This window comes from Gambusia affinis, linkage group LG11 (assembly GCF_019740435.1).
Source record: "Gambusia affinis linkage group LG11, SWU_Gaff_1.0, whole genome shotgun sequence".
NCBI classification, from domain to species: Eukaryota; Metazoa; Chordata; class Actinopteri; order Cyprinodontiformes; family Poeciliidae; genus Gambusia; species Gambusia affinis.
Genome location: NC_057878.1, coordinates 21,960,169 through 21,985,356, shown reverse-complemented (window position 1 = coordinate 21,985,356; position 25,188 = coordinate 21,960,169). Strand labels below are relative to the sequence as shown.

The following is a 25,188-nucleotide window of genomic DNA, read 5'->3' as shown; positions in this document are numbered from 1 at the left end:
CAACTTTCAGGGTTATGCAGTCCCATGTTGATCATACTGGAAATACTTGGGCAACAGTTTTTATTGATTTTACATGCAATGTCTACAATACAACACAGAGTTAATTGTTGCTGACTGAGAGACTTAGGATTTTCACCTCATGCACATCTGTTCAAATATAGATTCTGATTTTAGGGGACGTTGTAGCTGGATGTCTTTGGGTGTTTTGCCAAATTTTTTCTATTTACTTTTTGTTCAAAATGTTTCTAAAAAAAATTATGAGACCCAGTGTTTTCAAACAAAGCGCTAAACTTTAGTCAAGTAGCATAGTTGTACACTGAAAAATAATAAAATGCACACACACACACACATATATATATATATATATGCACATATATATCTCACTTCGCAGCCTGCATGTGGAACTCATCTCCTCTTTTCTTCACACTGCGCAAGCGCACAGCAACAAATCTTGTCGTGTGGAACCCAAAGTTCCACACGACAGGAGTTTGTAATTTGCGGCGGAAAATTACCCCGGGATTGAAGCATGTCAAAGAGTCTGACTTAGAAGAAAGTGTTAAAAAATTATCAAAATTCTTATTCATGTTATTCTGGCACTGAAAAAAGAAGGGTAAATAATTTTAGTAATTTTACCTGACCTAAATCAGAAAATGTTTAGGTTGATTTAAAGTCACACAGAAATAAAAGGTTGTGTCTTTTAAATATCTGATTTGATAATTAGAAAATACTTTTGCAAACTTATAAACATGCATTTTTATGGATTCTGTGTGAAGTGCATGTTTAGTGTCCTCAAGGAGTTTAATTTTAACTATTCCTTTGAAAGAAATACTTGGCAATATTACAGTTGGTAATGCTGATACCAACAACTCCCACATGCATCTGATGTAAAATCATTAAAGTACCATTATCTGTTAAATTTCAATCTTTTTTCCCCAAACTTTTGAAAAGCAAAGGCTTGTCTGTTTTCTTGTCATCATTTGTTATTTTTTAACATACCTTTCTTCCCTTGCGGTTCCCTGCAGTTTTCATGAAGGCAGGCACTCCAGGGCGACCACTGGGACAGCAAGCACTGATGCTGGCAAGGAATGGAGCAGTTCTGAGCGGCCAATGGAGGATCATCTCCATCACACAGCCAAGCATTCACAGGCCTGGACACTGAACAAACAAACAGAAAAAGCTCACACAGAAGGATAAATCGTGCTCAAGCAAAACCATACACATTCAGCTGTATAGTGTGTGTGTGAGTAATAGAAACTGCTGCCAGGTAATATGTTTAGGATTGGACTCGTAACAGACATGTGGGCCAGGCGATGCGGAGAGAGAGGAGAAGATCAAGAAGCCTCACTGCTGTCAGATTGAAAAGTATTGATTTAATTCAGTTCCGACTTGGAAGACAGGATAGCATTTATTGTTAAAGGCTACCACTTCAAACTTTGCACACTGTGGCGAGAAGTTTAGCAAAGCTTATTAGAGAGTAACAAGTGAAAAGGCCAGAGGGGATCGCTCATCTGATGTCAGACTCAAGAGAATATAAAACATAGGGCAGTTGGCAACTGATGCGAAAACTAGGAGGTGTTAAATCAAGACATAGTGAAATCATTTTATGACTAAGAAAGGCTGGCATCATCCAAAGATCACAGACAGCCGAACCACCTGTAATGAGCACTGACACGGGTCTCTGTCTCAGAGTAAAAGGGTACGTTTCTGCTCGTCTACAGCAGAGAGATTTCAATCTAATGTTCCATGTTGAGGCAGCTTCGAACATCGAGAGGCAAATTTCCATTTAAATGAGAGCCCATAGAAAAATTATTTAATGTCCACAGAGCATTTTGCCATTTTACCCACCATAATTTACATGGTGTTTGATCTTCTATGTGAAAATGACATGCTTGTTTAAACACAGAGATAAAGTGCAGCGAAGATCTCTTTACTTTGTTCCACAAATTGTTTTCATCTAACCAGAAGGAACTTCACATAAAAGCACATGAACTGCAGGCTTATTGAACCAAATTATAAGGCCTTCTTGTAACAAATCTATCATTTAAGGTGTTCATATTTCTCTCCAACACTGTTCAAAAGGACAGCTTCTCTCAAACACTAGGGCAAAATATAGATCTCTAAATTAGCATGCTTTTACTGACAAATTGTTTTATTCATTATGCATGAAAGACTGTGATCTGAAAAAGAATAAAGAACAATTCAATTGAAAGTCATTAAAAGGGGCCCACTGTGCTTAATTAAAATGATAAATGGTTAATACTTCTGCCACAGCCTGACTCTCCTTTTTTAATTATTCCTTTTTTCTTAATCTGTGGTCATCTATGAACTTTAGAATTAACTACATACTTTTTATATGTGTGTTGTACAATACGAACTAGGATAGATATTGTAGAATTGTAACTATTGTTGACAATTCAACAATAGTTACACAAAAAATGCTTACCGTGATCTAATTTATCTAAGACAGAACATACACACACACACACGCATACATATACACTCACACTTTTATTTGGCAGCTTTTTAGTGCTTTCTAGGTTGAATGTTTCACCTTATTGCGATGCTACTCGTAGAGTAGCAGGAACATAAAAAGTTTATAACTTGACAACTACAGTTTGAAAATACTGTTGCATTAATAAGATTGTATGAGGTCGTGCTTTGGTTTCAATTGTTTTATTACTGTTTACGTTGTTTCAAGACAGTCAAATTCACCTTCATTGTATATCAGGAAAGTGTACTTACACCTAAGGGCAATTTATTGTGAACACTTAATTTAATTTGTGTGTTTTTGGACTGTGAGAAGAAGCTGGGATACCCAGACAAAACCCAGGCATACAAAAGAACATGCAATCAGAAAGGCCATTACCTGGACTACAACACTTTTTTTTCTTGCAAGGCAAAAGTTGTAACAATGTGTTTATCCTGCAGTCCAGGCTTACAATTGATACTCTAATCCAATAAAACAATTTAGGAAAGCAATAATAAAACCCTCTAATTCTGGGCAACAATTGAATAAAATTAAATGTCTGCTTTTAAATTTAAATGTATAATTAATTTTAAAATGTTTGGTTCATTTCAACAGGCTTTGCCGCTGTGCATTCAGTTTATCAGTTTTCTGTTGAGAGTACTAAATATATTAATCAAGTAGCAAAGCACCAAAATTGTTAGAAGTTAAACTGTTAATGAACTTGCTCTGAAAAACGCCCTGAACAGCAGCAGTGGCTTCTTTTATTACAACATATAAAACAATGAAATTCAGGTGATTTTTTTTTTCTAGCAAAATTAGCATATAATTTTGGAATTATATCTTCTTTCTCTTTTGTTTTATGACTTTTACTTGGAAAGATATTTAAATCAGATTGAAGGCCTGGGAATTAAACTGTTAGACTAAAAATTAGCTGTTTTATATGCAGAGCATGGGATCCCCTGTTGTTCAAAGCCTTCACTATGGCACATTATATGCGACAGTAAATCATACAAAGAATAAATTGAAGATACTTCAAATTTGCATTAGGAAACACTTTTCCTATTGTTAGAAGGCATGTTTTCATGCACATAACCAACATGAAGCTCTGTTTCTATAATTCACGTTGATGATGCAGATCACAGCTTTAAGTTTGAATAAATTTCTGTTTCATAACAGTGAATATTTTTAGCCAATATGTGCTCCTGGGAAATACTGGTTCAACTAGGATAAAGCTATTTGTCTCACCTTCCTTCTTGTAATGTGCTGCTGAATCATCAGGGACTTGAACACAGTAGGTCTTCCTGGTCTGGACTCCACCTCCACACAGCAGACTGACGTTAGCCCGCCGTCGATCCTGCTGGCCCAGTAAGGGTCGGATGCGGCATTCACCCCAGTCAGTGGTCCTCCAGGTGTACCTTAGTAAACACAACAAAGTGGAAATACAACGCCATGCAAAAGTATTCAGACCTCTTGAACTTTTTTATATATGTTCAATCTAGAGCCACAAAAATCAATATAATATTTTGGGATTTTATGTAATATCCAACACAGAATAGTGCCTAATTGTCAAGTGGAAAAACAAGAACCTTGTTTTAAAAATGTTTTAAAAGATACAGAATTTCACAAGCCAGATTTGTGAAATGCACAACGGTCCTGTCAGGACAATTTCTTACCTAATCTAATTCTCAACAGCTCATTCACAGTTATCATGGATCTTTAATTAATGTTCTTTTTGCCTAGCCATTCAGGTTAGGTAAATGGTTCTGTCTTGGCAATTGGTTGAACTGGATTTTTTTTTACGGATATCAGAGTCAAGGGGTCTGCCAGACCGCTCTTTCCTTCTTTCTTTCTTTTGGGAGAAGAAGCTGTGTCTACATTATGTTGATCTTTTACACAAAAAAAATCCCAAAAATATGCATTAAGCTATAGATTGAAATGGTTTAAAGGATCAAGTGTCACAAACCTTTTAGCAAAGGGCTGGATAAGTGTCTTATGAAATTTACACCAGAAATGTTTTACATTTTGGTCTTTTAAAAGTAAATCTGCCATACAACCAGTAAACAAAGATTTAAATGAATGTGAATGAGAATAAACCATTAAGGGGGATTAACAACAATCAGTGTATACACAGGCTTCTTTCAGTTAGTTAGAAGGAGGCTGTAATTTGTTTTTGATTTCAGAACTTTTAAATAAATGTTTGGTTTCAACTATGAAATATGCAATGATGCAGAAAGCAATAATATTTCAGGAGATTACTGGAACAACAGCCCCTAGTAATCTATCAAATGCTTAATTTCCGTAATGAGTTTTCCCCTAATCATGTAAATCCCCTGCTCTCAGGCACTCCATGTAAATTTAAAGGGGAAAAAAACTAACTAGCAGCGAATGTAATTCTCCACTGAGTACTTTGTTCAGTGATTGTTTTATTAGTTAAAACCTATTATAACTTCAGTGCAATGAGAATCAGGCATCTTCCCTCCAAGTCAAAATAACTCATCAGGTCAGTTCTTACTGTTACTAGTTAGAGATACAACTAGTTGAGTGAATAAAACTGCAAAAAATTACATACTTACTTCTTGTGAGCTTTGTGTCAATAAAGTGTTCAAATGAACCCAGCTATATGAGCTAAATATTGTAACCAGAAGATCATAGATTAACAGAATTCGGGTTTCTGGGCACACTGAGCATAAAAAGAAACATTTATTTATGAATACCTGGGACATTTTGGAAGTAAATCTCCTATGATGTTACAGGCTTCCTTTTCTTCAAGTGCTGGACATCGTTTTCCTTCTCCATGTGGGATCTGTGTCATGATCCGTGTCCGGACGCGATACCCAGGAGACAGATCGGTGGATCGGCAGGTCTTTGAGCAGAAACTCCATGATGACCAGTCAGAGGTTTGACAGTCTTTGGGCATCACACATGCCTGGAAGGTCAGGGGGGAGGTATCCTTGGTACATAAACTGAAGATTGAGAAGACTTCATTACCAAGTCTGCCACCTTAAACAGGCTTTGTTACATGACAGAAAACTGTCTTAACTTCTGTTGCAGTTTGGGCAGTGATAGACAATAAAGCAGATTCATGATCATGTTGCCTGAAGTTTATTTTGTCTTCATTAAAGTGGTAGTTTGTAACTTTTATTAAAGAAAAATGCTTTTGTCATACTTGTTTAAACAGTCACTATGTCATGGCAGTATAATTACAGCATAAAATATTTCATTCAATTTACCTTGTTCCAATAAAGCATAATAAACCAGGGTTAATAAAGCAAGACAATTTGTTTGTTGGTTATTTATTTGTTGTAAAAATACTTCCAATGCAAACAATGTGATACTGTTGGAAAGCCTCTTTATTTCCCCCTAGGTAAGGATAATGTATGTGTGGCTAGAGCAGCAGAGTTCAGTTTGTTCATTGTGTGTATAAAAACCTGTCAAATCTTCTGTGCTAACAACCTGTTCATCTGTTGACTTTTGATTGTTATACACACAGCCCTGAGATGAGATCACAATCTTTAACCATAACTTTCCATAGATGAACAGAAACAAAACTGACAGTGTTATGTCTGGATCTAAAGAATCAGCTATCAACTGAGACATTTTGCTCCAAAGTTGCTCAAAACAGAAATGTATTAAAATATTTGCATATTTCACTAATCATGTTGACACAGACTTATTGTTTTCATCTATTAAGCAATGTTGCAGTAATTTGTAAAGCAAATGCCTGAAAAACATGGCTGAAATGCGCCTGCTGACATTCATAATGACATGTTATTTAAAGACTAATTTGACTTCTATAATACAAAACAGATGTTTTCATTTATTCCTTAAAGGTTATACCACTGAGGATAGAATAAAAGTATTAAGGATCATGAATTCAAATGAACATAGTAGCATGGGTTTTGCATTTAGTGTTTGTACAAGGACATGCAGCCCGTTTGCTACCGGCCTGCTGGTTACACTGAACTTTAATTATAGTGCAGACCCCAGGTGTAGTTGAGCTTTAAATGGATTAGTGGACAGATCTCATTAAGTTACATTTAAAATACCAAATGCCTACAGAATCTACTGAATCTGCTAGTTATACTGAGACCCAAGAAGAACAAATTAACTTTGAATCATCCACTTTTGCATTTAAAAAAAAAAAAATCAGTTATTTTACTTCTGGTAAAAAAAAGTCCACCTTTTATAATAGATTCAATGAGCCAATGTGCTCGTTTAAATTTGTGAAACAAGTTAATTTGTCACTAAATTCCCGTTTAAGCTCTTTAATTGGGCAATACAAATAATGAGGTTATTAAGATGTGAGCAGACAGCATATTTAATTTTGTATTTTGTAATAAAACTGAAGCTAAAGAAAAATAGGACAAGACTTCTTTGGAAAAAGTACAAGCTAAAAAGCTCCAAATGTATTTAATAGCAAAGCAAGTTAAAAGGTAATCCACTGCAAATGGTCCCTTTGCACAAAACCTGTAAATTCACTGAACTATTGAGGAGGATGACCTATGATTTTAAACTGAGTAAAATGTATACTTCCTTGGTTCCTAGAATTCACAACCTGACCTGGATGACCAAGAATCCACACTTGGGTTTAAAAAAGGCAGAAAATGAGAAACACTTCTTAGGGTGTATTACCTCAACAGTAAAATGATCAAAAACATAAACTAGAATCAATAAGACAGTGTTAAACTGGAATACTGTTTCTGATATGCTTGCCTAGATGGGTGGTTGTCTGATATTGAGCTTAGCAGCCACTCAAAGGTGTCACTATGTACCAAGAGGATGGTATTCAGTGGCATTTAGACAATACATCATAATATAGATGTAATGATTTTCCTCCCTCGATGATGGGAGGCAAAAAAATCATGACTGCGTGTGTGTGTGCTCCATTTTTGTGTTTAAACGTGTGCAGCAAAATCCATTCATATCAAATCCAAATACCAGGGTCAGCTCAAAAAGCAGCGACTGAGGGGAGTACCACTTAACATTTAACACAATAATACCTCACCTCCCTGCCAACATGCTGCTGAAACACTAGCTCTCACATAATCTAGTTATAATGGAATAAATAACAGACATCTATAAAACGCATTTTGTGTTACTGAATCCACCCTTACGTGAACAAAACAGCCAATAGAAACCATAGGGGATCGCATACATCGCATAGATTCTTTAGTGAAGAAGTGGGTCAATACGTATGTACATACAAAAGTGAGTAGGTGAGAAGATAAGTAAATACACTACCAGGCTAAAAAAAGTCACCACCTGAATTTAACTGAGCAAGTAGGTCTGAGCTTCCTGTTTGATATTTTCTGCACATACGACTTCCAGCAAACAAGTTATTTAACCCCAGCTGATGCAATGAGTAGCTTTTTATTTTTTAACCCCGTTTGAGTAGTTTTGTCCACATCAAGGTTCGCCTGATTCACACCTGCACAAAACATCCGGATCAATAGGGGAGAAAGACTCTGGCCTGTTTAAATCAACCAAATGTGTCCCCTTTTTAAAAGGCGGCTTTTTGGGACAGCCAGTGAATTTACATTAGTGAATAAGACAAAGGAAGTAAACAGGTAAGTAAACAAGGACATAAATAAATTGAGGGAAATATGAAGTAAATAATTAAGTTAAAAATTGAAGTCATGTGTAAACAAATAGATTATTAAGCAGAGAGGGAAGTACCGTAGATACATAAGAAAATCATTAAATAAATACATAGCGAGCAACATAAGGGTAGATAACATTGTAAACAAGTTCAATGAGAAAGTAACCGACATTGCAAGCACTGAATAAGTGACTAAGCAAGCAAATAATCTACTTAATAAGTAATTAATCAATAAATAAGCCAGCAACATAGCAACTAAGCAATGAGGTAATTAGATAAGACAGACCATAGATAGGAAATCAATAAAAAATTAAGCCATTTATTTAGCCAACCAGACATACACATTAAGCCTTTTTCTTAATTAATTTCACTATTTCCTCTACAAATAAATTGTCATCAAGAAATGACCAATTTGAATTGAACACAAAGCTTCTAAAATAGGCAACTCAATTTTTAACAGATTCTTCATAATCAGGTGACAAATAAACATGGCCATGTGTTCTTTTTTCACAAAGTAATGTCAACATGTCACTTCTGCCTAGAATTTAGCACAGTGAGTCATATATTTGGTTATGATTTGAAATTTGCTGTGTCTAGAAGAGGTAATGCTATGCTTTCTAGTTTTCTATGCATAAAATAATCTTAAAACTGTTTTTGTAAAACCTGTGAATCATTACAGCACAAAGTATCCAGTGAAGTCAGGAGAAGCTTGTTCAGATCTGTTGCATCATTACAGTAAAACTTTTCTTGTTGCTTATCTTATTTGTCATATTCTGTAGTTATGCTCATTTTATGTGGCTGAGCAAGACAAGTATTTTTAAATCACAGTCTTTCAATAATTGCTATATAAAGGTCAAGATCACATCTTATGGACCAATATATTCCTGACAAATAAGTCAGCGAGAGTGATGCTTTACTCTAGACTAAATGAAAACTGATAGAGAATGACGAAAGCTACACACTGGAGGTAGATCGTCTTAGCTGGAACTGCTATTAAATGGGATTTACCGTGTGAAATAGGCAGTTTGCAGTCAAATATTTTGCTTAAATTGTTTTACTATATAAATTTTTTAAGTTCAGAAGAGTAGTAACAGTTGCTCAAACAACTACAAAACAACAATGTATGTAAAACACCATCTCCTAAAGTGCAACATGTTAAACCTTGAAGAAGATGAACTACAGTACCAAAAGACCGCACTGCCAACTAGGAACAGGAAAATATCCCATAATTCTCACAGTCTCACCATAATTAGACAATAACAGATTGGAAAAACATTGTGTGGTCTGATGAGTCTAACTTTTAACTGCGAATAGATGGTAGCGTGAGAATATGGTAAATCAACATGAAAACAATAATAAATCCAGCTGTGTATTAAGGGTACAGGTTTTTGGTGGTTTAGTAGTATGTAATCTTATTTCTGGCTGTCTTTGCGCACTTTACTAAGCACTAAGTACTGTTTTAACTCCACAACCTACCTGAGTAATGCTGCTAACCATGGCCATCATACAACCAGTGAACCAATCTCCTGATAATGCTTGTCTCAAGGCTAACATCATCTCTACCTAGTTCAATGAACATGCCAATTAGTTCACTGTACCGTAATGTGAAGGGCAGACTGATGCAACTCAGTATTAGCAAGGTGTAACTAATGAAGTAACCAGTGAGAGTGATGTTTTCAAATGTGTAAAAAATGCATTTAGAACAAAAAAAACATAGTCTTCTTACCTTAGCATAACATTCTTGCCATCACTTCTTGCACAGCGTACATGTCTTGTCTGATATCCCACTTCCAGCTCCCATGACATGGGATATCTTATGTGGGCTTGACCATGCTGGTTGTGGTGGTACTGGTGATGACGGAATTGGTGATGAGAATCCGATGTTTGTGTTGTGATAGAGTTGTTCTCATTGGAGCTAACACCAAAGTCCACTGTGGTCCTTCCATTTAAGACAGCATCCTTGTTATGGGGTAGTCGGCACTTACTCCAAGCCCCTACTTTAAGGCTGTACTGGTACTCCCCCACTGCAACAGGGCAGTCAACAGAGTTAGTACAAGTCCTGGTCTCGGTTAGATTAGGGCAGTTAGCCCCTCCATACATTGGTGCAGCCAGGACGTGTCTAGTCCGATGCTGTAGACCAGCACTGCAAGTTTTACTGCAACTCGACCATGAGGTAAAGTCTGAAACCACACAGTCCTGAGGGCAGGGGATGAGGCAGGCCTGCTCCACAGGTGGCTTCTGGGAAAAGAACTCGCATATCCTTATGCTGACAGTGCTTCGATTGGAAGTGCGAACACAGTGGATATTGCGCCTCTGAATGCCATGCTGTGCTGTAATGCACTCAGTAGTCCTCATCTTGAGTTCATTGGAAAAGAAAGGGACAAGAACACAAGCCCCCCAGTCAGAAATCTCCCATTCAAAAAGATCTTGGTGCCAGTCGCAGACCTTAAAGCATTGCCTTTTGCTTTCTGGTTTTTCCACATGCTGGCAGTGCGAGTTATGGGTAGTCCAGCCCTCCATGTGGACACACCATATCGTCCTTGTCTGAACCCCACCTGAACCACACACTTCCCCGATACACTGACCCCACGAGCCTATAAAAAAGAACAAAACAGAGTACATTTTCATTAAAAACGTGTGCTTTGGGGAGGTGGAAGAGGAGAGAGCAATGATTTAATTGCAGCTATCTGGAGGTTTGAAATCAAGCCCAATTCAAGGCCATTCACTTAACCTCAATGATTGCTTTATTCATGAACTGAAGAAGAAAGGAACAAAGAAACACAAAGTAATCAAACTGGTGGCAAACATCAATACAAAAATACAAGGTCAGTTTCTTAATCACAAGGACGTAATTTATTGGATCAATATGTTAGGCTACCACAGGTATTAGGCTTGTTATATTTCCTAGGTGATATTGCCATATTCTTTCCATAAACCTCAATATATTTGCAAACATGGAAACTATGTTAGATTTAGATTAATAACTAAATCTTTAGCATGAAACTATGTGGGTGTCAGAAACGGCTCAAACTATTTTAAAAAGTTCAGGTTCCAGGCAACCATGGCTCATGCATCAGTGACCCTGTCAAAGGTTCATCAATGTACTCTTCTTGGATCACTTTTAATAGATGCAGACCCCTGCAGTCTGGGAAGACCCTGAAAGAACAATTTAGAGATAAATTGACCCATCACAATGATTCTCTCGTCAGCCCCAAGAAAATCAGAATGTTCACATGACACATTATCACAAGGTAGAGATAATGAGTTCTATTTACTACCCATCAATAACCTTGGTCAGTGTAACTTCAAGCTGAAAACCAATACTTGCCCACAGTCATGGTCAGTAGAGTCTTTCATAAAATTTTGTACAATCATACAAAACAGATTTTCGCTAAAAGCTACAAAATACCAAAAGTGGTGTCAATGGTTCAGCTGTCAACTGAGCTAAAAGAATTTTAGTATAGCAGAAAACTGAATGCACCAGCAAGGAAGGATAAACTTTTGTTTTGGCAAGGCCATAAAATGTGTAATATTGAGCTGGAGTGATCCCAAAAAGGATACTTTTTCATGCAATGTAAGCAGACTCTTTATTTTCCCCTACACTTCCAAGGTGCTAGTTCTATAAGATTCAACCGTTCCTCACTGTCACAAAGTTGCCAGCCTTCAGTTATTCTCTTCTAACGTATCGTCAGTTTAAGCTGCATGTCACACAAATGAAAAACTGCTGTATACTCAGTTTTAAACATACTCACTTATGAAAACACTCATTCAAGTAAAATGCACACATGGTTAATTTACAACTTACCAGGACAACTTTATATTTAGATATTTTCCATTATATTTGGCTGATGATGTGGTTGTGGTGAACCTCTGTTGGACTTGGCAGTTGCTGTTTAATAGCATCAGCTTTTTCGTGACAGGGGTCTGGTTATTTAATTTTTTTAATTTGCTGTACAGAGGAAAGCAGAATGTGGGCAGAGAGGAAACAAAACTGCTGATACCATTTCTGGAAAAACTTCTGTCAGCTTTGAACTGGATCTTGGAATGTGCTTCTTGCAGGAGTTGAAGCTGACCACAGACTTTGACAGAATGTGGAAACTGTTGAATATTTTACATGGATATGCAAGTGAAGTTATGGGAAGAAGATGTGAACAAAAATAGGTGAAAGTAGGTACAAAATTGTACCTTTTCAGCAAAAGCCAGTGGTCCTTCAAGTAGAAATAAAACTTTACAGGAAGCGATCATAATTCTGCCACTAAGAAACCCTGTTTCTTTAATTGCAATTCTAATAAAGAGATCATTAACTGATCGTGTTTGCAAAACCTATTGAATACAAAGACAGTTTTGTTCCCATTAATTGATTGGACAAATTTACAGATTTGTGGTTAAACATGTGCCTAATGTATAACTTAAAACCAAAAGGGACAATAATTCCTATCAAATGAAATCTTACATTAAGCTGTTTGACCTTTTATCCTTGTACTTAAAAGAAACAGACCAATCAATGTTTGAAACCAAAAAACTCTGATCAATTTGCTGATATAACGTAGTTATATATGTCAGTCTTGTTCATTTCTCAACCACTTATTTTGCAGCCGGCCGTGAAAAAGATAATTTGATTCATTTCTTCTAATTGGAATCAAATTGGTGTAATAATGAGATCCTACTGCTTCGTAAATTGCTTTTGAATGACAACACACTGAAACTGCTCTGAGTTTAGTGTGCCAGAGAAATCTGCTGTTAACACTTTGTTTCCTGGCTGAGAACTAACATGACAAAACAGCTTGCTGTTGAGAAATCCAACAATGCAGAATTATTCCACAAGTTCATTAAAGCTTACAGCTGAATATTCTTCCTCCCGGCTTTGCAATATTAATTAGAGTAACAACAACATTAATGCACTCTTGGTGTAAAATATACAATGACATTTGTGGATGGAAAATTGTGAAGATGTGATTTTAAAAAGATATTTGGAAAGATTTTATAACCCCAACAGCTTCAGTTTTAGTGAGTCATTTTTTAAAATAGTTAAATAAAACACTATATGCATTTAATGCTTTCCCAAGTTTGAAAGTTTTGGTTTGGCAAAGGTATAAATGATTTACTGTAACTCAAGCTAACCAATTTCCCCATGGGATATCACTAAAAACTGAACTGAATCTGGATGATGAGCAAAGAAGGGAAAAATTAACACAATGGTGCTCAGTTTATGTAAACTTTAAACTTAGGTAGACAAACACTAACAATTACGTATATATTATTTTTAAATTTTTTTCTTACCTTTTAAATACATAATCCAGATATTCTGTTTAACTTATGGCCTTTTTTTCAAAAGTTAGATTTTAGTTAATACTCTTCCTCAGTCTCCAAAAACAAAAATTTCTAATAAGAAAAAACTGACATCAATTTGCTTTCACTTCTCCACAAACTTCTTTCAGGCATAGTCCAAGCAGGAACGAAGGGGAGTGGAGGGGGGCAAGCTTTTCATATTCCCCCTTATAATTTGAAGCATGCTTCTGCTATAAATTGCTTTGAAAGTAGGTAAAATGTATCATACAGAAATCTCAAACCAATTATTGTCAGGTCTGTAATTTATGGTCTACACTGTAAAGTTGAAAGTTTCCTATTATTTAGAAACATAATATTAACCAATATGTTTTACAATTAAGTTGTGCTGTGGATAGTATTTTACAAGGTAGCAGCAGAATTACAATATCCTTCCTCATAAGACTTGCCTTTGAAAAGAAAGACTGGCTTTGCAAAAATAAAGGGATGTTGTTTATATTAGGTATCTCTAAAAATAGGAATCCGATTTTACACAAGACAGAATTTCCTGTCTTAATGAGGTAATAAGCCTCATTAAAAGTAAGGCCAAAGAAAAATATAAACATAGTTGGCTGGTAAACTAGACCACTAGACCATTGCATTCTATTCTCATAGTGATATACATAAACACATTATAAAGACATACAGTTTAGGTCAGAACAGTATGTCAGAACACCGTGTCCAAAAAAACCTTAAAAGTTTACTATTTTGATATCACTTTCTTTATTCATGCAGATTATCTACACATTTTCTTATTTAAATTATAAGAAATTAAATTCTGACTGGATATTTGACAACTCCCCTCAACAGAAAAGGTAGAACTTATTTAGATTGATTGCTTCCTGGCACTGACATGACGTCAAAGGCACAGTCCATGAATTTTCAGTCGGGTTATTCAGAGCTTTGGTAAGGTCACTCCAGACACTTCATGCTAATCTGAGATATTCCACATAAAGCAGCGCTGATATATTTGGGATCATTGCTTCAAATTTCTTGATAGTAATTTGACATGAGTTGATCCTTTTTAGGGCAATACTTAATCTTATTTAACAGCTTTCTTTACCTTTTTGCAATGCAATAGTATATGTGAAATTAAAACTTATTCCAAGCACTGTGACCACAACTCTTGACAACAAGTACAGAGTTTTACCGCCTCAGTTTGACTCCTCCAAACACACTATTTTGTCACTGTGGCCAAATATCTCAGTTTCTATTGGCTTTGCTAACACTTTTTTCCCAAACAGCATTTGGCTTGTCTGTGCATGTAGCAGGAGTTTTCAACTAGCAGCTGTATGTTTTGGATCAGCACCTCTCAAACCTCTCAGTTGTTCCAAGAGGACAATGATCCTAAACACACATCACGACTGCTTTTTGGAACAGATAAGGTAGGCTAACGTTAAGCTTCTTCCCAAAGCTCTAAACTCAGCCTTGTGAGAAATTTCTGAACACTGCCTAAAAACTGGGTTCATGACAGGAATCCAACCAACCAAATCACATAAACTCAATTCTGTCAGGAGGAGTGGTCTAATATTCAGATTTCCTATGGAAGCTTGTTAATGACTATAAAACATATGCGACTGAGGTGCAACTTGCTAAAGTTTGTTTAAACAAATAGTAGCAGAGGTGTATGCATATTTGAGACATATAGGTTGATGCTGTCTGTATTAGAGAAAATGAAAGCTGTATTAATGTTTCAAATGCAGCATTGAAATTCCCAGACAAATGACACTCAGGCTGATGCATGCAAACCTGAACAGCAGCCTAGCTAATTTTGAAAAGGCTAAAACATTTTCAGAAACAACAGAAAACATAATTCCAGTTTTGTTGTTTGAACTTCAGTTGATTCAATGTAAACAGACACTATTTGTTGGCATCGAAGAAGGAAAAAAAAACTCACTGCTGTTTGAACAAACATCAATGTGTTGTTTCTCCAAAGAGAGGATCACTCACCCAATTTAACTGTTAAAATGGCCTCATTTTTTGAATAAAAACATGTTTGAACACATTTTACTTTAGATGCCAGTCCAAAATTTAGCTCAGAAAGTGAGGTCATTGACATGGAAGGGACACAAAAGGAATCCTTGAATTATAATCTAAATACAGACATGAAAAGCAGTTCTTCAAAATAAATTGAGCCGTAAATTACAGCGTATCTCAAAGCTTTCTTCAGTTCAGTAGCACCATCCTTATGGTCACTTCTTTCTGATAAGCAACCTTTCATCATCAGGAACACCTTTGCTGTTGTTGCTGATTTCAAACTGTGCCAAATATGAGTGTGCGATTTATGGAGGCGTGATTTTGAATGATTCGACTCCCACGGGAGCCAACAAACACAAGCACCAGAGAATCTCTTAAGCTCTGAATAATCACTCTCTTGATCGGTCGGCATCAGCATCTGTTGACCCCTCAGGAGGAACCAGTCCCCCACAGCTCCTTCATTTCTGCCTTATGCGCACCCCAGGGGGGTCTCTGGTACCCAAGGGGGAGGTTCTGCTAAATTTACTATTTATTTTATGTTCACAAAGCAGACTTTAAATGGGAGGGCAACAGGGTGTGCAGACCTTGCCGCAAAACAGAAAAAGACTGAAATTAAACGCAGCTCCTGGAGCGTGACTAAACACGAATTGTCCTTTTCAGCAAGGTTTGGCTGAACACCTAAGCTGGATAAATTGCACCAAAAGGCTGTAAAATAACAGCAAGCAGCACAACAAAAGCACATTAAAACTAGATAGATCACGGCGGAGAAAATGCAAACAAACGAAGACTAAACTTTCACCCAGCGATGCAGCTCCAAAAGAAAACCAATCTCTCACTGTTAAGTCTTATGCCTCTCTGATCCCTTTAATTACATTTTCTCAAAGCATCAGTGAGGGAGTCCAGTGAATGATTGGAGGATTTTAGGGTTTTTATCTTACTGCTTATGCTTCCTGATGTTTCTGCACTTCCATTTTATTGTCAGCTGAAATAATACAACAGACATTCTGTCAATACAAACACATTAATACATCAAACATTAATGTACTGCTATCCTGTCCAGTTATAATCTTCCCTAATGACCACTGGAGACATGCATCAGCTCCCATGTGACTCTGCAATAAGGACATTCAGATATGTTCATGCTTTCACAGACAGTAAGTTAAGCTTTTCTACTTATATTTGTATTATTGTAAAGGAAATGAAGCTATAAGCTATTATGCTCTCTCTCAACAGTCAGACTGGTCTAGGAGTTAGTCTTTCATTCCCCTAAAGCAGGTAAACACACCTAAAATAAAATTGTTCGGCAGTTGACCTCATGGTTCCAGAATCCACCACAAGAAGAAAACAGGCTGGTGGAGTCAGAGTCATGATTTGGTCAATCTTTAATCCTTGGTTGGGAATGTTTGGGTCACAGCATCTATGTGGATGTGATCCACACACTTATCAACTGCCTGCTACATTGATGAAAACTTTCATGAAACAGTATCCTCCTGCCTTACGTATCAGGATAATACACCCTGCAATAAGACAAAAAACATTAAGAAGTGATTCCTTGGTCAACGTTCACTTTGAGCATCAGCAGGTCTTGATGCTCAAAGAAATCAAAATTTTTTGTGGTAGTTTATACTGCTGAATGATGTGAATGGCTTATGACCCCAAAGAGACCCACAGGTGTAGAAGAACATAGGTGTCACACAGCAGCGCAATGTTAAGGACGTAATAATGGATGCTGCTGTCGGTGAATCTATTTCAAAGTTATCCAGCAATTTTAGCTGCCTGTGTTGTCACAAGATAATGGCAAGATGAAGGAAGCTAAAACAACAAAAAGTACAAGTAGTGGGCTTGTGATGTGCTTCAGTGACACAAACATCTTTCATAATTTTAGAATTATGATTTTCAGCCATAATTTATATTCAGATTTATCACGTCTTGTTTCTTCTGGTGGAGAATTATGAGGCATGTCTCACGTAAACAGAGAAGATGCTTTGATAGCTATCGGATATGTATTCAATTTAGTATCACGCATTTAGTAAATGGCATGGCAAATGGACCATTTTTGGGAGGAAGATTGGAATCGGGCCATTCAGACTGCCTTGAAAAAGTCAGATAGGGGTCTGATTTGCCTACATAACCTTAGGCTCCACATTTCCCATAACAAAATCCAATAGAGCAGCTTTGGGATTTTCAGGCCAAACAAGTTCAATCCATGAAGGCCCTGACCTAAAGGACCTGTTGCTGCCATCTTTATATCAGAAACAACAGACAGCACAAAAAGCAAAAACCTTTACATCATATCAAATCAGAACAGAGTGCAGTACCTCACAATAACAACAGCATAACACTTTTAATGGCTGTGTTTAAGTCGCTGTTTCTTCATTTCTCAAACGCCCATTTGCTGCTTGTACTGAGCATCCACCCTCACCTTTCCCCCCTGAGCTTGAATGTTTGGATACATGCTTCCTCTGTCACAGCAACTTTTAATTAAATGATACGTGTGCTGCAGAAGCCTAATTATGCGCAGAGCCCACCCCCATGCCACACACCCTCAGCTTTAATTTATGAGTTATGAGGTGCATCGTCAATTACAGCAGTCATGTTTGTAGAAGTTCATAAGATTATCATCAGGCAGTCGATCCATCTCCAAAAGACCTGATTCAGCTCATTCAGAACAGCTTTTTACATGGAATGTTAAAAAAAGACACAAAATGAAAGATAAAATATATAATCGGTGAACAAAAAATACCAAAAAGTTTTACAGTAGCCAGTTTGGAAGTACTACAAACATACCCTCAACAGTCTTTTGTTATAATTTACTATTTACCTACATAACATCTCTGTTCAATAAATTTACACATTTGTTGTTACTCCTATGTTAACGTTTCAACGGTGACAAATTATGTAGTGTATATTTTAAAGTCACAATATTTGTTTTCTTCTTGTAATTAATGTAAAACCGTATATAACATGAATAGCTTGAGGTAAGCAGGTGATATTCTTCAAAAAGAGTCAAAACAGCATGATAATCTTGTTTCCATCATGCAAAAATTCTCAACATTGTTTTTTAGGTTTGTTAAAAAACAATGCTGTAACAATGTAAGAGCGTTGTATGTCATCAACATCAGAACGCTTAAAATCTCAAGCTATGCCATGTTTGGAAGAGTTTCAGCTTTCTGAGTAAACAGCTGCTGATAAACCTTCTACCCCTGATATGATTCAAACTTCACAGAAACATGGCCTGAAGGAACAGTGTTTCCAAGAATAATCACACTGGCTGACAAACAACAACATTTTTTCTTCTTATGGCTTGGAACAATGTTGTTTGTTTAGCTCTGGCTGAAGAAGCTCCACTGGGGGCCTTACTTACTTACGATATTTGATTCTTTCTTGTAAAATAAGACTTTTAAGAAAGTAACAAATAAACATAATAGTTTCTTGCTTTATTTTACTGGTATGCATCTATTTGGATTGCCTTTGGATTCTTAGAATAATCTGTACTGCACAAATTGATCCTTATGTAACATTAATTTATTATGAATTGAACAGAACCTCATGAGTCGTGTTTCTGCAGCATCAGGGGGTTTTGATTTCTTTCAAATGATCATTTGCACTGCATTTAAAAGTGCCCGTGCCTCTAAATTATTTTGCATTTTGTCGCATTACAATCATAAAGTTTTGACATCTTGAAAAGCTTTGTTGAACTAATCTTTTGAAAATAGAGAGACTAAGAAAAATACCAGAAAATAGATCAAATAGATGGTTGTAACCTGAAATGTAGAACAAATTTAAGTGTATGAATAGTTTAGCAAGAGATCGCAGTAAGAATTCAGTATTACTGCCCAAGTTTCTCAGGATTCAAATTTTTATGTAAATCCATGCAAATGACACCGTCATGTGTTGAGCTTTCATTCAAGAAATAATTGACTCCATATTTTTAAATGAAATCTCTTGTTTTGCTGGACATTGTTCAACTCGACTTTCCTCAAGTTCTGTTTTTCTTTGGGTATTTACTCTGTAACTTTTGCCCCAGCAGTGGTCCGTCAAAAAAGTTTCAGATGGAAACTGCTGAAAACACAGGTTTACTTTTGTTAAGTCAACAAAACAAACAAGTGAAGGCAGGTGTAAAAAATTTTCTGCAGAAGGCATGAACCTTATTTTCCTGAGTTCTCAGGGCTCTGTGACCAACATCTTGAACTAACTCACTCCTGGGTAGCCAACTCCTTGAATTTTAATGAGTGAGCCAGACTGTTCATCATAACAGCAATATTTCAGTGCTCTCAGATGATTTTTACCAGAGATTTACTTTAAAACTAATTTATTCATAATAATGAGAGAGGACTAGAACTCAAATATAGACCCAGTCCAAAGTTTACATTCTCTCACCAGTGGTCTAAATGTCATATTAATTTTTAGATGTTATAAGTTATTTGATTTAAAAGGACCAATTCAGAAGAGTCATAATAGCCTGCTTTAAAAAAAAAACATACATTAGTTATTGGAACTAGTGGAAGCCAGTGAAACACCCAACTGTGTCCAAGTTTCAAACATCCAGTCGACAGTGACTCAGTAGGTAGAGTAGTTGTCTTGCAAATGAATACCTGAGGGTCTTATTCCAGTTTTCTTGTGCCACATGAGTATTTCCTCTCACAAAGCTTGTTAAACAAGACACTTAACCCTAGGTTGCCTGCAGTTCTGTCTATGGACAAAAATGTGTATGTGACTGGGTGAAGTTGACTCCAGTGTAAAGCACTTTGCATCGTTAGAATAGGTAGAAAAGCCAAATATAAATTCAGTCCATTTGTCTTTTACTCAAAGAAACATAAAGGAGAAGCTTAGGATGTTCAAGAACGATCCAGCAACCATCAAGATTATAACAAGCCGGAACCTGCTGGGACACAAGAGTCAATGAACAGCATCCGGTCAGATCCAAAATCAACACCCAGAAGCTCCACTTAAACATGCAGCTCCTCACAAGTTCAAGTAAATTTTTAAAAACGTATCTTATGATCAAACAAGACTAAGGTCGGTCACAACTAAAGCAATTATGCCACCATGTAATTACAAAGTAATTTTTCAAAAGATAAAGTAAGCTAACATTAAGCTTCTGAATGGCACCCACTTCATCCCTATTAAAAATGTATGGACTGTGCTCAAAAGCTGTACCAGGAAACCAACCAACTTAAATGACTTATTGTGTCTGAGAACTATTCAGTCAGAAATGTGCAGAACTTGACTGCAAGCCACACGGTTTCTCTATAATTTACAGAGACATTTGACCAAATATGGTGGGAATCTAAATATGTTTTGTATGTAAATCTGTATGTAAAGACTTGACAAAACATGGTCTAGGAAACTTTTGCCCCAGCAGTGGGCCGTCAAAAAGTTTTCAGATGGGGACTGCTGAAAACATAGGTTTATTTTTGTTAAGTCAACAAACCAAACAAGTGAAGGCAGGTGTAAAAATGTTTCTGCAGAGGAATGAACATTATTTTCCTGAGTTCCCAGGACTCTGTGAGCAACATCTTGGACTAACTCACTAATTCTGTTTTTAGAAAAACTATTAAAAGTTTATGCTGTTTTTCAGGTCAATGTTAAAATGAAGTGGTCAAACAAATCATTAAAATCCCCAAAATTAAAATGACATTTATGCAAACTTCTAACTGAAACTATGCTGGTTAAAAATTTGTTTGTTAAACTTTTTTCTCCCGGGAGCTTCCTAACGTCTTTAATTTTATCAAAGCACAAAAACATAATTCTCAAAGCAATGAAAAAAAATTATCAATATTAACTTAGTTATGTGAAAAATTACATCAGCGAGGAGTTAGCTTTTTTTATACTCAAGCAGTTATTGAATGTTTTTCACACTTTTTTGGCTTGAAATATTCTCATGATCAAACTTAGAGTAAGCTCAAACAATGGTGAATAAATTGAAAAAAAATCTATATTTTTTCCCCTTCTGTGCCATTGCATTAATGCTAACCATGGATTAGATGGCCTTTTAGATTCTATTCAGATACATTAGCCCAACTTTGAATGTATGTTTGCAAAAACCCTTCAGGAATTAAAAAAAATAATAATAATCAGTGCACACTGTGTGCAATTCTAAGACATAAAAAGTTAGCGAGGAGCAGTCAGTTGTGTGATATGGCTCTGCAGTGATCAGAATCTTTTTTCAGTGTAATTGCGTGTCTCATGTGGTCTTCTTGAGTCCCTACAGTGGGGTGACAAGAAATTGGATGGGATGTCATTCACTCCTGTGTTTCACTGCCTTCTGCTGACCTGGGAGTTCACTTCGCTGAGCACAGGAGCTGAACTAATGGCCATACCTGCAGGCAGCAACCTGAGGGGGAAGACCCTGGTGTTATAAATTTGCGGGCGATCGGGCCATTACCGGACAGAGACAAAGTGAAAGTACAAGATGAAGAGAGCAAAATATTTATTATTCTGAAAATAGTTTTTGAATTCAATGGTGCGTTCATGCCAACTGTCTAAATTCATACCCAAAGGGAGGTTGTGTGTAAATCACTTCTTTGCTTAACGTAACAGATTTTTTAAAATTATTATATTTTATTTTATTGGCTTTTTAATAACAAACCCAGATTATCTGCCAAAACTATTAATAATCCTGTATTTAGTTCCATCCATCTTCCTATACATTTTACCCATCTTTTTTAGTACTGATGAGAAAATTATCCCGCAGACATATTTCTTGCATCTATCAAACAGAATATTTTTTAATTTTGCACAAACGTTCTGCTTTGATCTCATCTGATCAGAGCTTTTTCTTACATATGTTTGCCATCCCACTTCAGCAATTTAATAATTTCTGAATTAGCCTTCTCTTCCATACAGGCTAAATTTGTAGATTGTAAGACAAATGGTTATTCTAATAAAAATTTCTCCAAATTGAGCTGTGAATCTTGGCTGCTCTCCCAGAGTTGCCATTGGCCTCTTGGCTGCTTCTCTGATCGATGCTTTTTTTCCCTACAGGTTATGTGTGGTTCACACGGCAGGATTAAAATTCTTGGTTGATTAAAAAAAATATAATTATAGATATAAACAGGTCCTACAGTGTGTGGTGTACAGCCACACAACAAATTCAATACATCACACCAACAGATTTCACTCACAAACATTCAGATGTCAGATGGAGAATCTCCCCAGAGATCAAACACGAGTTCAGAGAAAATAAACATGGCCAGTTTTTAACAAATGAAAAAAATTATTTTAAAAAACACCAAGAAGAATGTCGAGAAAGTCCAGTGAACACAATGTTCACTGGACACTGCATTCAATGTTAAGAATTGTACACAATATGTTCACTGGGCTTTATGGCAATTTTGCCTGCATTTTTGATTTCTCTCAGAGTTTCCATCACCAGACTACATGCTTGCTTGTCCTCCAGGAACACCCCACTTCCTTCCAATGGGACCCGGTCTCTCTTAACACACCAGTTATTTTTTTTTTTCTCCTGGGATATTCCTAAACTAAGTTTATGATTAGAAATATCTTCTAAATTCAACCTAAGATTAAGTTTTGAGCTACTGTGATAATCCTATCATCATTAGGATTGTCGGCAAATTTATTCTGAACCAGACATTAGGTGGATGGCTATATTTTGATACAGCTATATTTTGTGCTCTTCTCTTTTCATTTTTTGAGAAAATGTTGACCAATTTTTTGGAATATTGTTTTCTAACTTCTCCACAATTTAAGCTGATATTTCCATTACACAATTCTTTAACAAGTCTCTGAAGTCTTCACATCGAAGCTATAATAATGTTGATACTAACTTACACATTGGTAAATTACTAATCATGTCACCTGTGAGTGCACTTTGTGGCACTGAATTTCCTTCCACTTCCTACATCCAAGTCTGTCATTTTAATGCGACAAAGTATGCAGAAGTTGATGTGGTATGAATTTTTTTGCGAGGCACTTTAATTGTACTGTAATTTGAGTGTTAAAACATACAGTAGTAGGAAACTTTTAGTGAAAAATAAATCTGACTTGTGTGGAGGAAAAGAAAAAGGAGAAACTTGGGGGAAAAATGGATTCTGATGAAGAGCAGCTGATAGAGCTAAGATATTTTCACCAGTGACTTTGTGGATGAAGTTATGTTCAGTCTGCAAAATATACACAGGCTCAAATTTTCATCGAAATAAAATCACTTGGCAATTGCCTGAAAAAACAGACAAGGCAACACATCCTTGAGGTCTGCAAGTTGTAATGTGAAACACAGGAGCAGAAACATGAAATGTCAATATTCTGTTTTTTAGATAGCTGAGTCAGCAAGGCTACAAATGCCTTTTAATGGACTATCTAATACACTGAATATGGTCAGTTTGTCTAAATGTTGTTCATTGTGTCTAATTGTCACCTTTTTCAGTTTAAGATTTTGTGCAAAGACTAGATGAAAGCACCTTTCTTCTTGTCACACTGTTTCTCATTGTTATTTAATATTTCTGATATATTCGCACTAAAAATAATTGAGAATCTTGGTACAAACTTGCATCAGAGTAATTTGTTATGCTCCAGGAGGCATCTGTGAAGTGATCAAAGGCCAGAAATCCAGCCCTACAAGGACCTGAAGACAGGAGGGCTCCCCAGGCAGAGAGATTACTCCAGTCGGGGAGCCTGCAGAGTCGAACATAAAGAGGATAAATACTTTACCAGTTCTCCATCTGTCACTGGCGTTCTCTTTCTCCCTCAGTAATTAATCAGTCACTTGCTATTTAAATGGTGATCTGCAGGAGGTCAAAATTAAAAATGTCTTGAATAGCTATCATTTTTTACATTTCTAGTGCAGGTCGAGTGAACGTTGCAGAGTCAGATCTCATTGCTATATCCTGCCACACCTCAGAACAAAATAATGACTCCCGATGGGAACCTGAAAGGTTTTGGAAAAATCTTTAAAGCTACTTTACTGTGGAAGAGTACTCAGTCATAAAAGACAGCTAAACAATACTTGATCTGTATTTAGAAAGGATCAAAGCAAAATTATGAGTTTGTGTTGTTGCTATCAAAGAGCATGTTGGAGGAGTGCAGACTCAAACACTTCCTTTAATGTGAGGTTTATATAGTTCCACTTAAAACTGTGAGGGAATCTAATCTAACTTTATATTATACTGATCAATTTTGTAAAGTGTTAAAAAAATGAGACATCACACATTTTTTAAATGTGCTAAGCAATGACTATAAATCCTTAATAATTTGATTGCATCAATGTAGTTAATGTGTGACAACTGGTCATTTCCATTAGACGGTTAAAATTTTAGGTCTGATGTGGTTTAAAACATAATCAGAAAAAACATTTTAAGTAATTGTTCATGTAAGCATAAAGGTAATTTTTGGATTCTCACAATTTGCAAATTAAGAAGGAAAATAAATTATATAAAGTTGGCTAAACAATATCCACTTCTGAGATGGAGGAATGAACAAACAGACAGACAGATGGATGAATGCATTATGTTGTACACGCATAAATAAAATGCATATCACAGAAAGATTATGTTTCAGTGGAAAGAGATTTTCAGATTTCACAGCAGAGACAAATATGTTCTTATTTTAGTCTGAGCTCAGGAACAAGGAACAAGAAACAACAAGGCACATGATCAAATGAATACATTGGATCTTCTCGGCAATAAAATCAAGCCAATGTTTTAAACTCATTTTGTATCATTACAACCACAAATTCTGATGTGCAATTTTAATCCACTTACTTTATTATTATACCTCTAAAGAAAATCCAGCATAAGCAGTTGCCTTCAGAAATAACCTCATTTGTTTAGGTAACAGTGGCAGGAGGTAATAAGTTATGATG

At 36.2% G+C, this 25,188-nt stretch overlaps 1 protein-coding gene across 2 annotated transcripts in view; it reads right to left on the bottom strand.

The window, feature by feature from the left end:
- thsd7ba (thrombospondin, type I, domain containing 7Ba) overlaps positions 1-25,188 on the bottom strand; it is a 149,478-nt gene that overhangs the window by 90,258 nt on the left and 34,032 nt on the right. For both annotated transcript variants that reach the window (XM_044131882.1, XM_044131883.1), the window contains exons 4-7: positions 9,793-10,660; positions 5,182-5,430; positions 3,713-3,882; positions 997-1,155 (exon numbers count right to left, since the gene is read on the bottom strand). In XM_044131882.1, the coding sequence (XP_043987817.1) occupies positions 997-1,155; positions 3,713-3,882; positions 5,182-5,430; positions 9,793-10,660 (1,446 nt within the window). The remainder of the gene's footprint in view (positions 1-996; positions 1,156-3,712; positions 3,883-5,181; positions 5,431-9,792; positions 10,661-25,188) is intronic.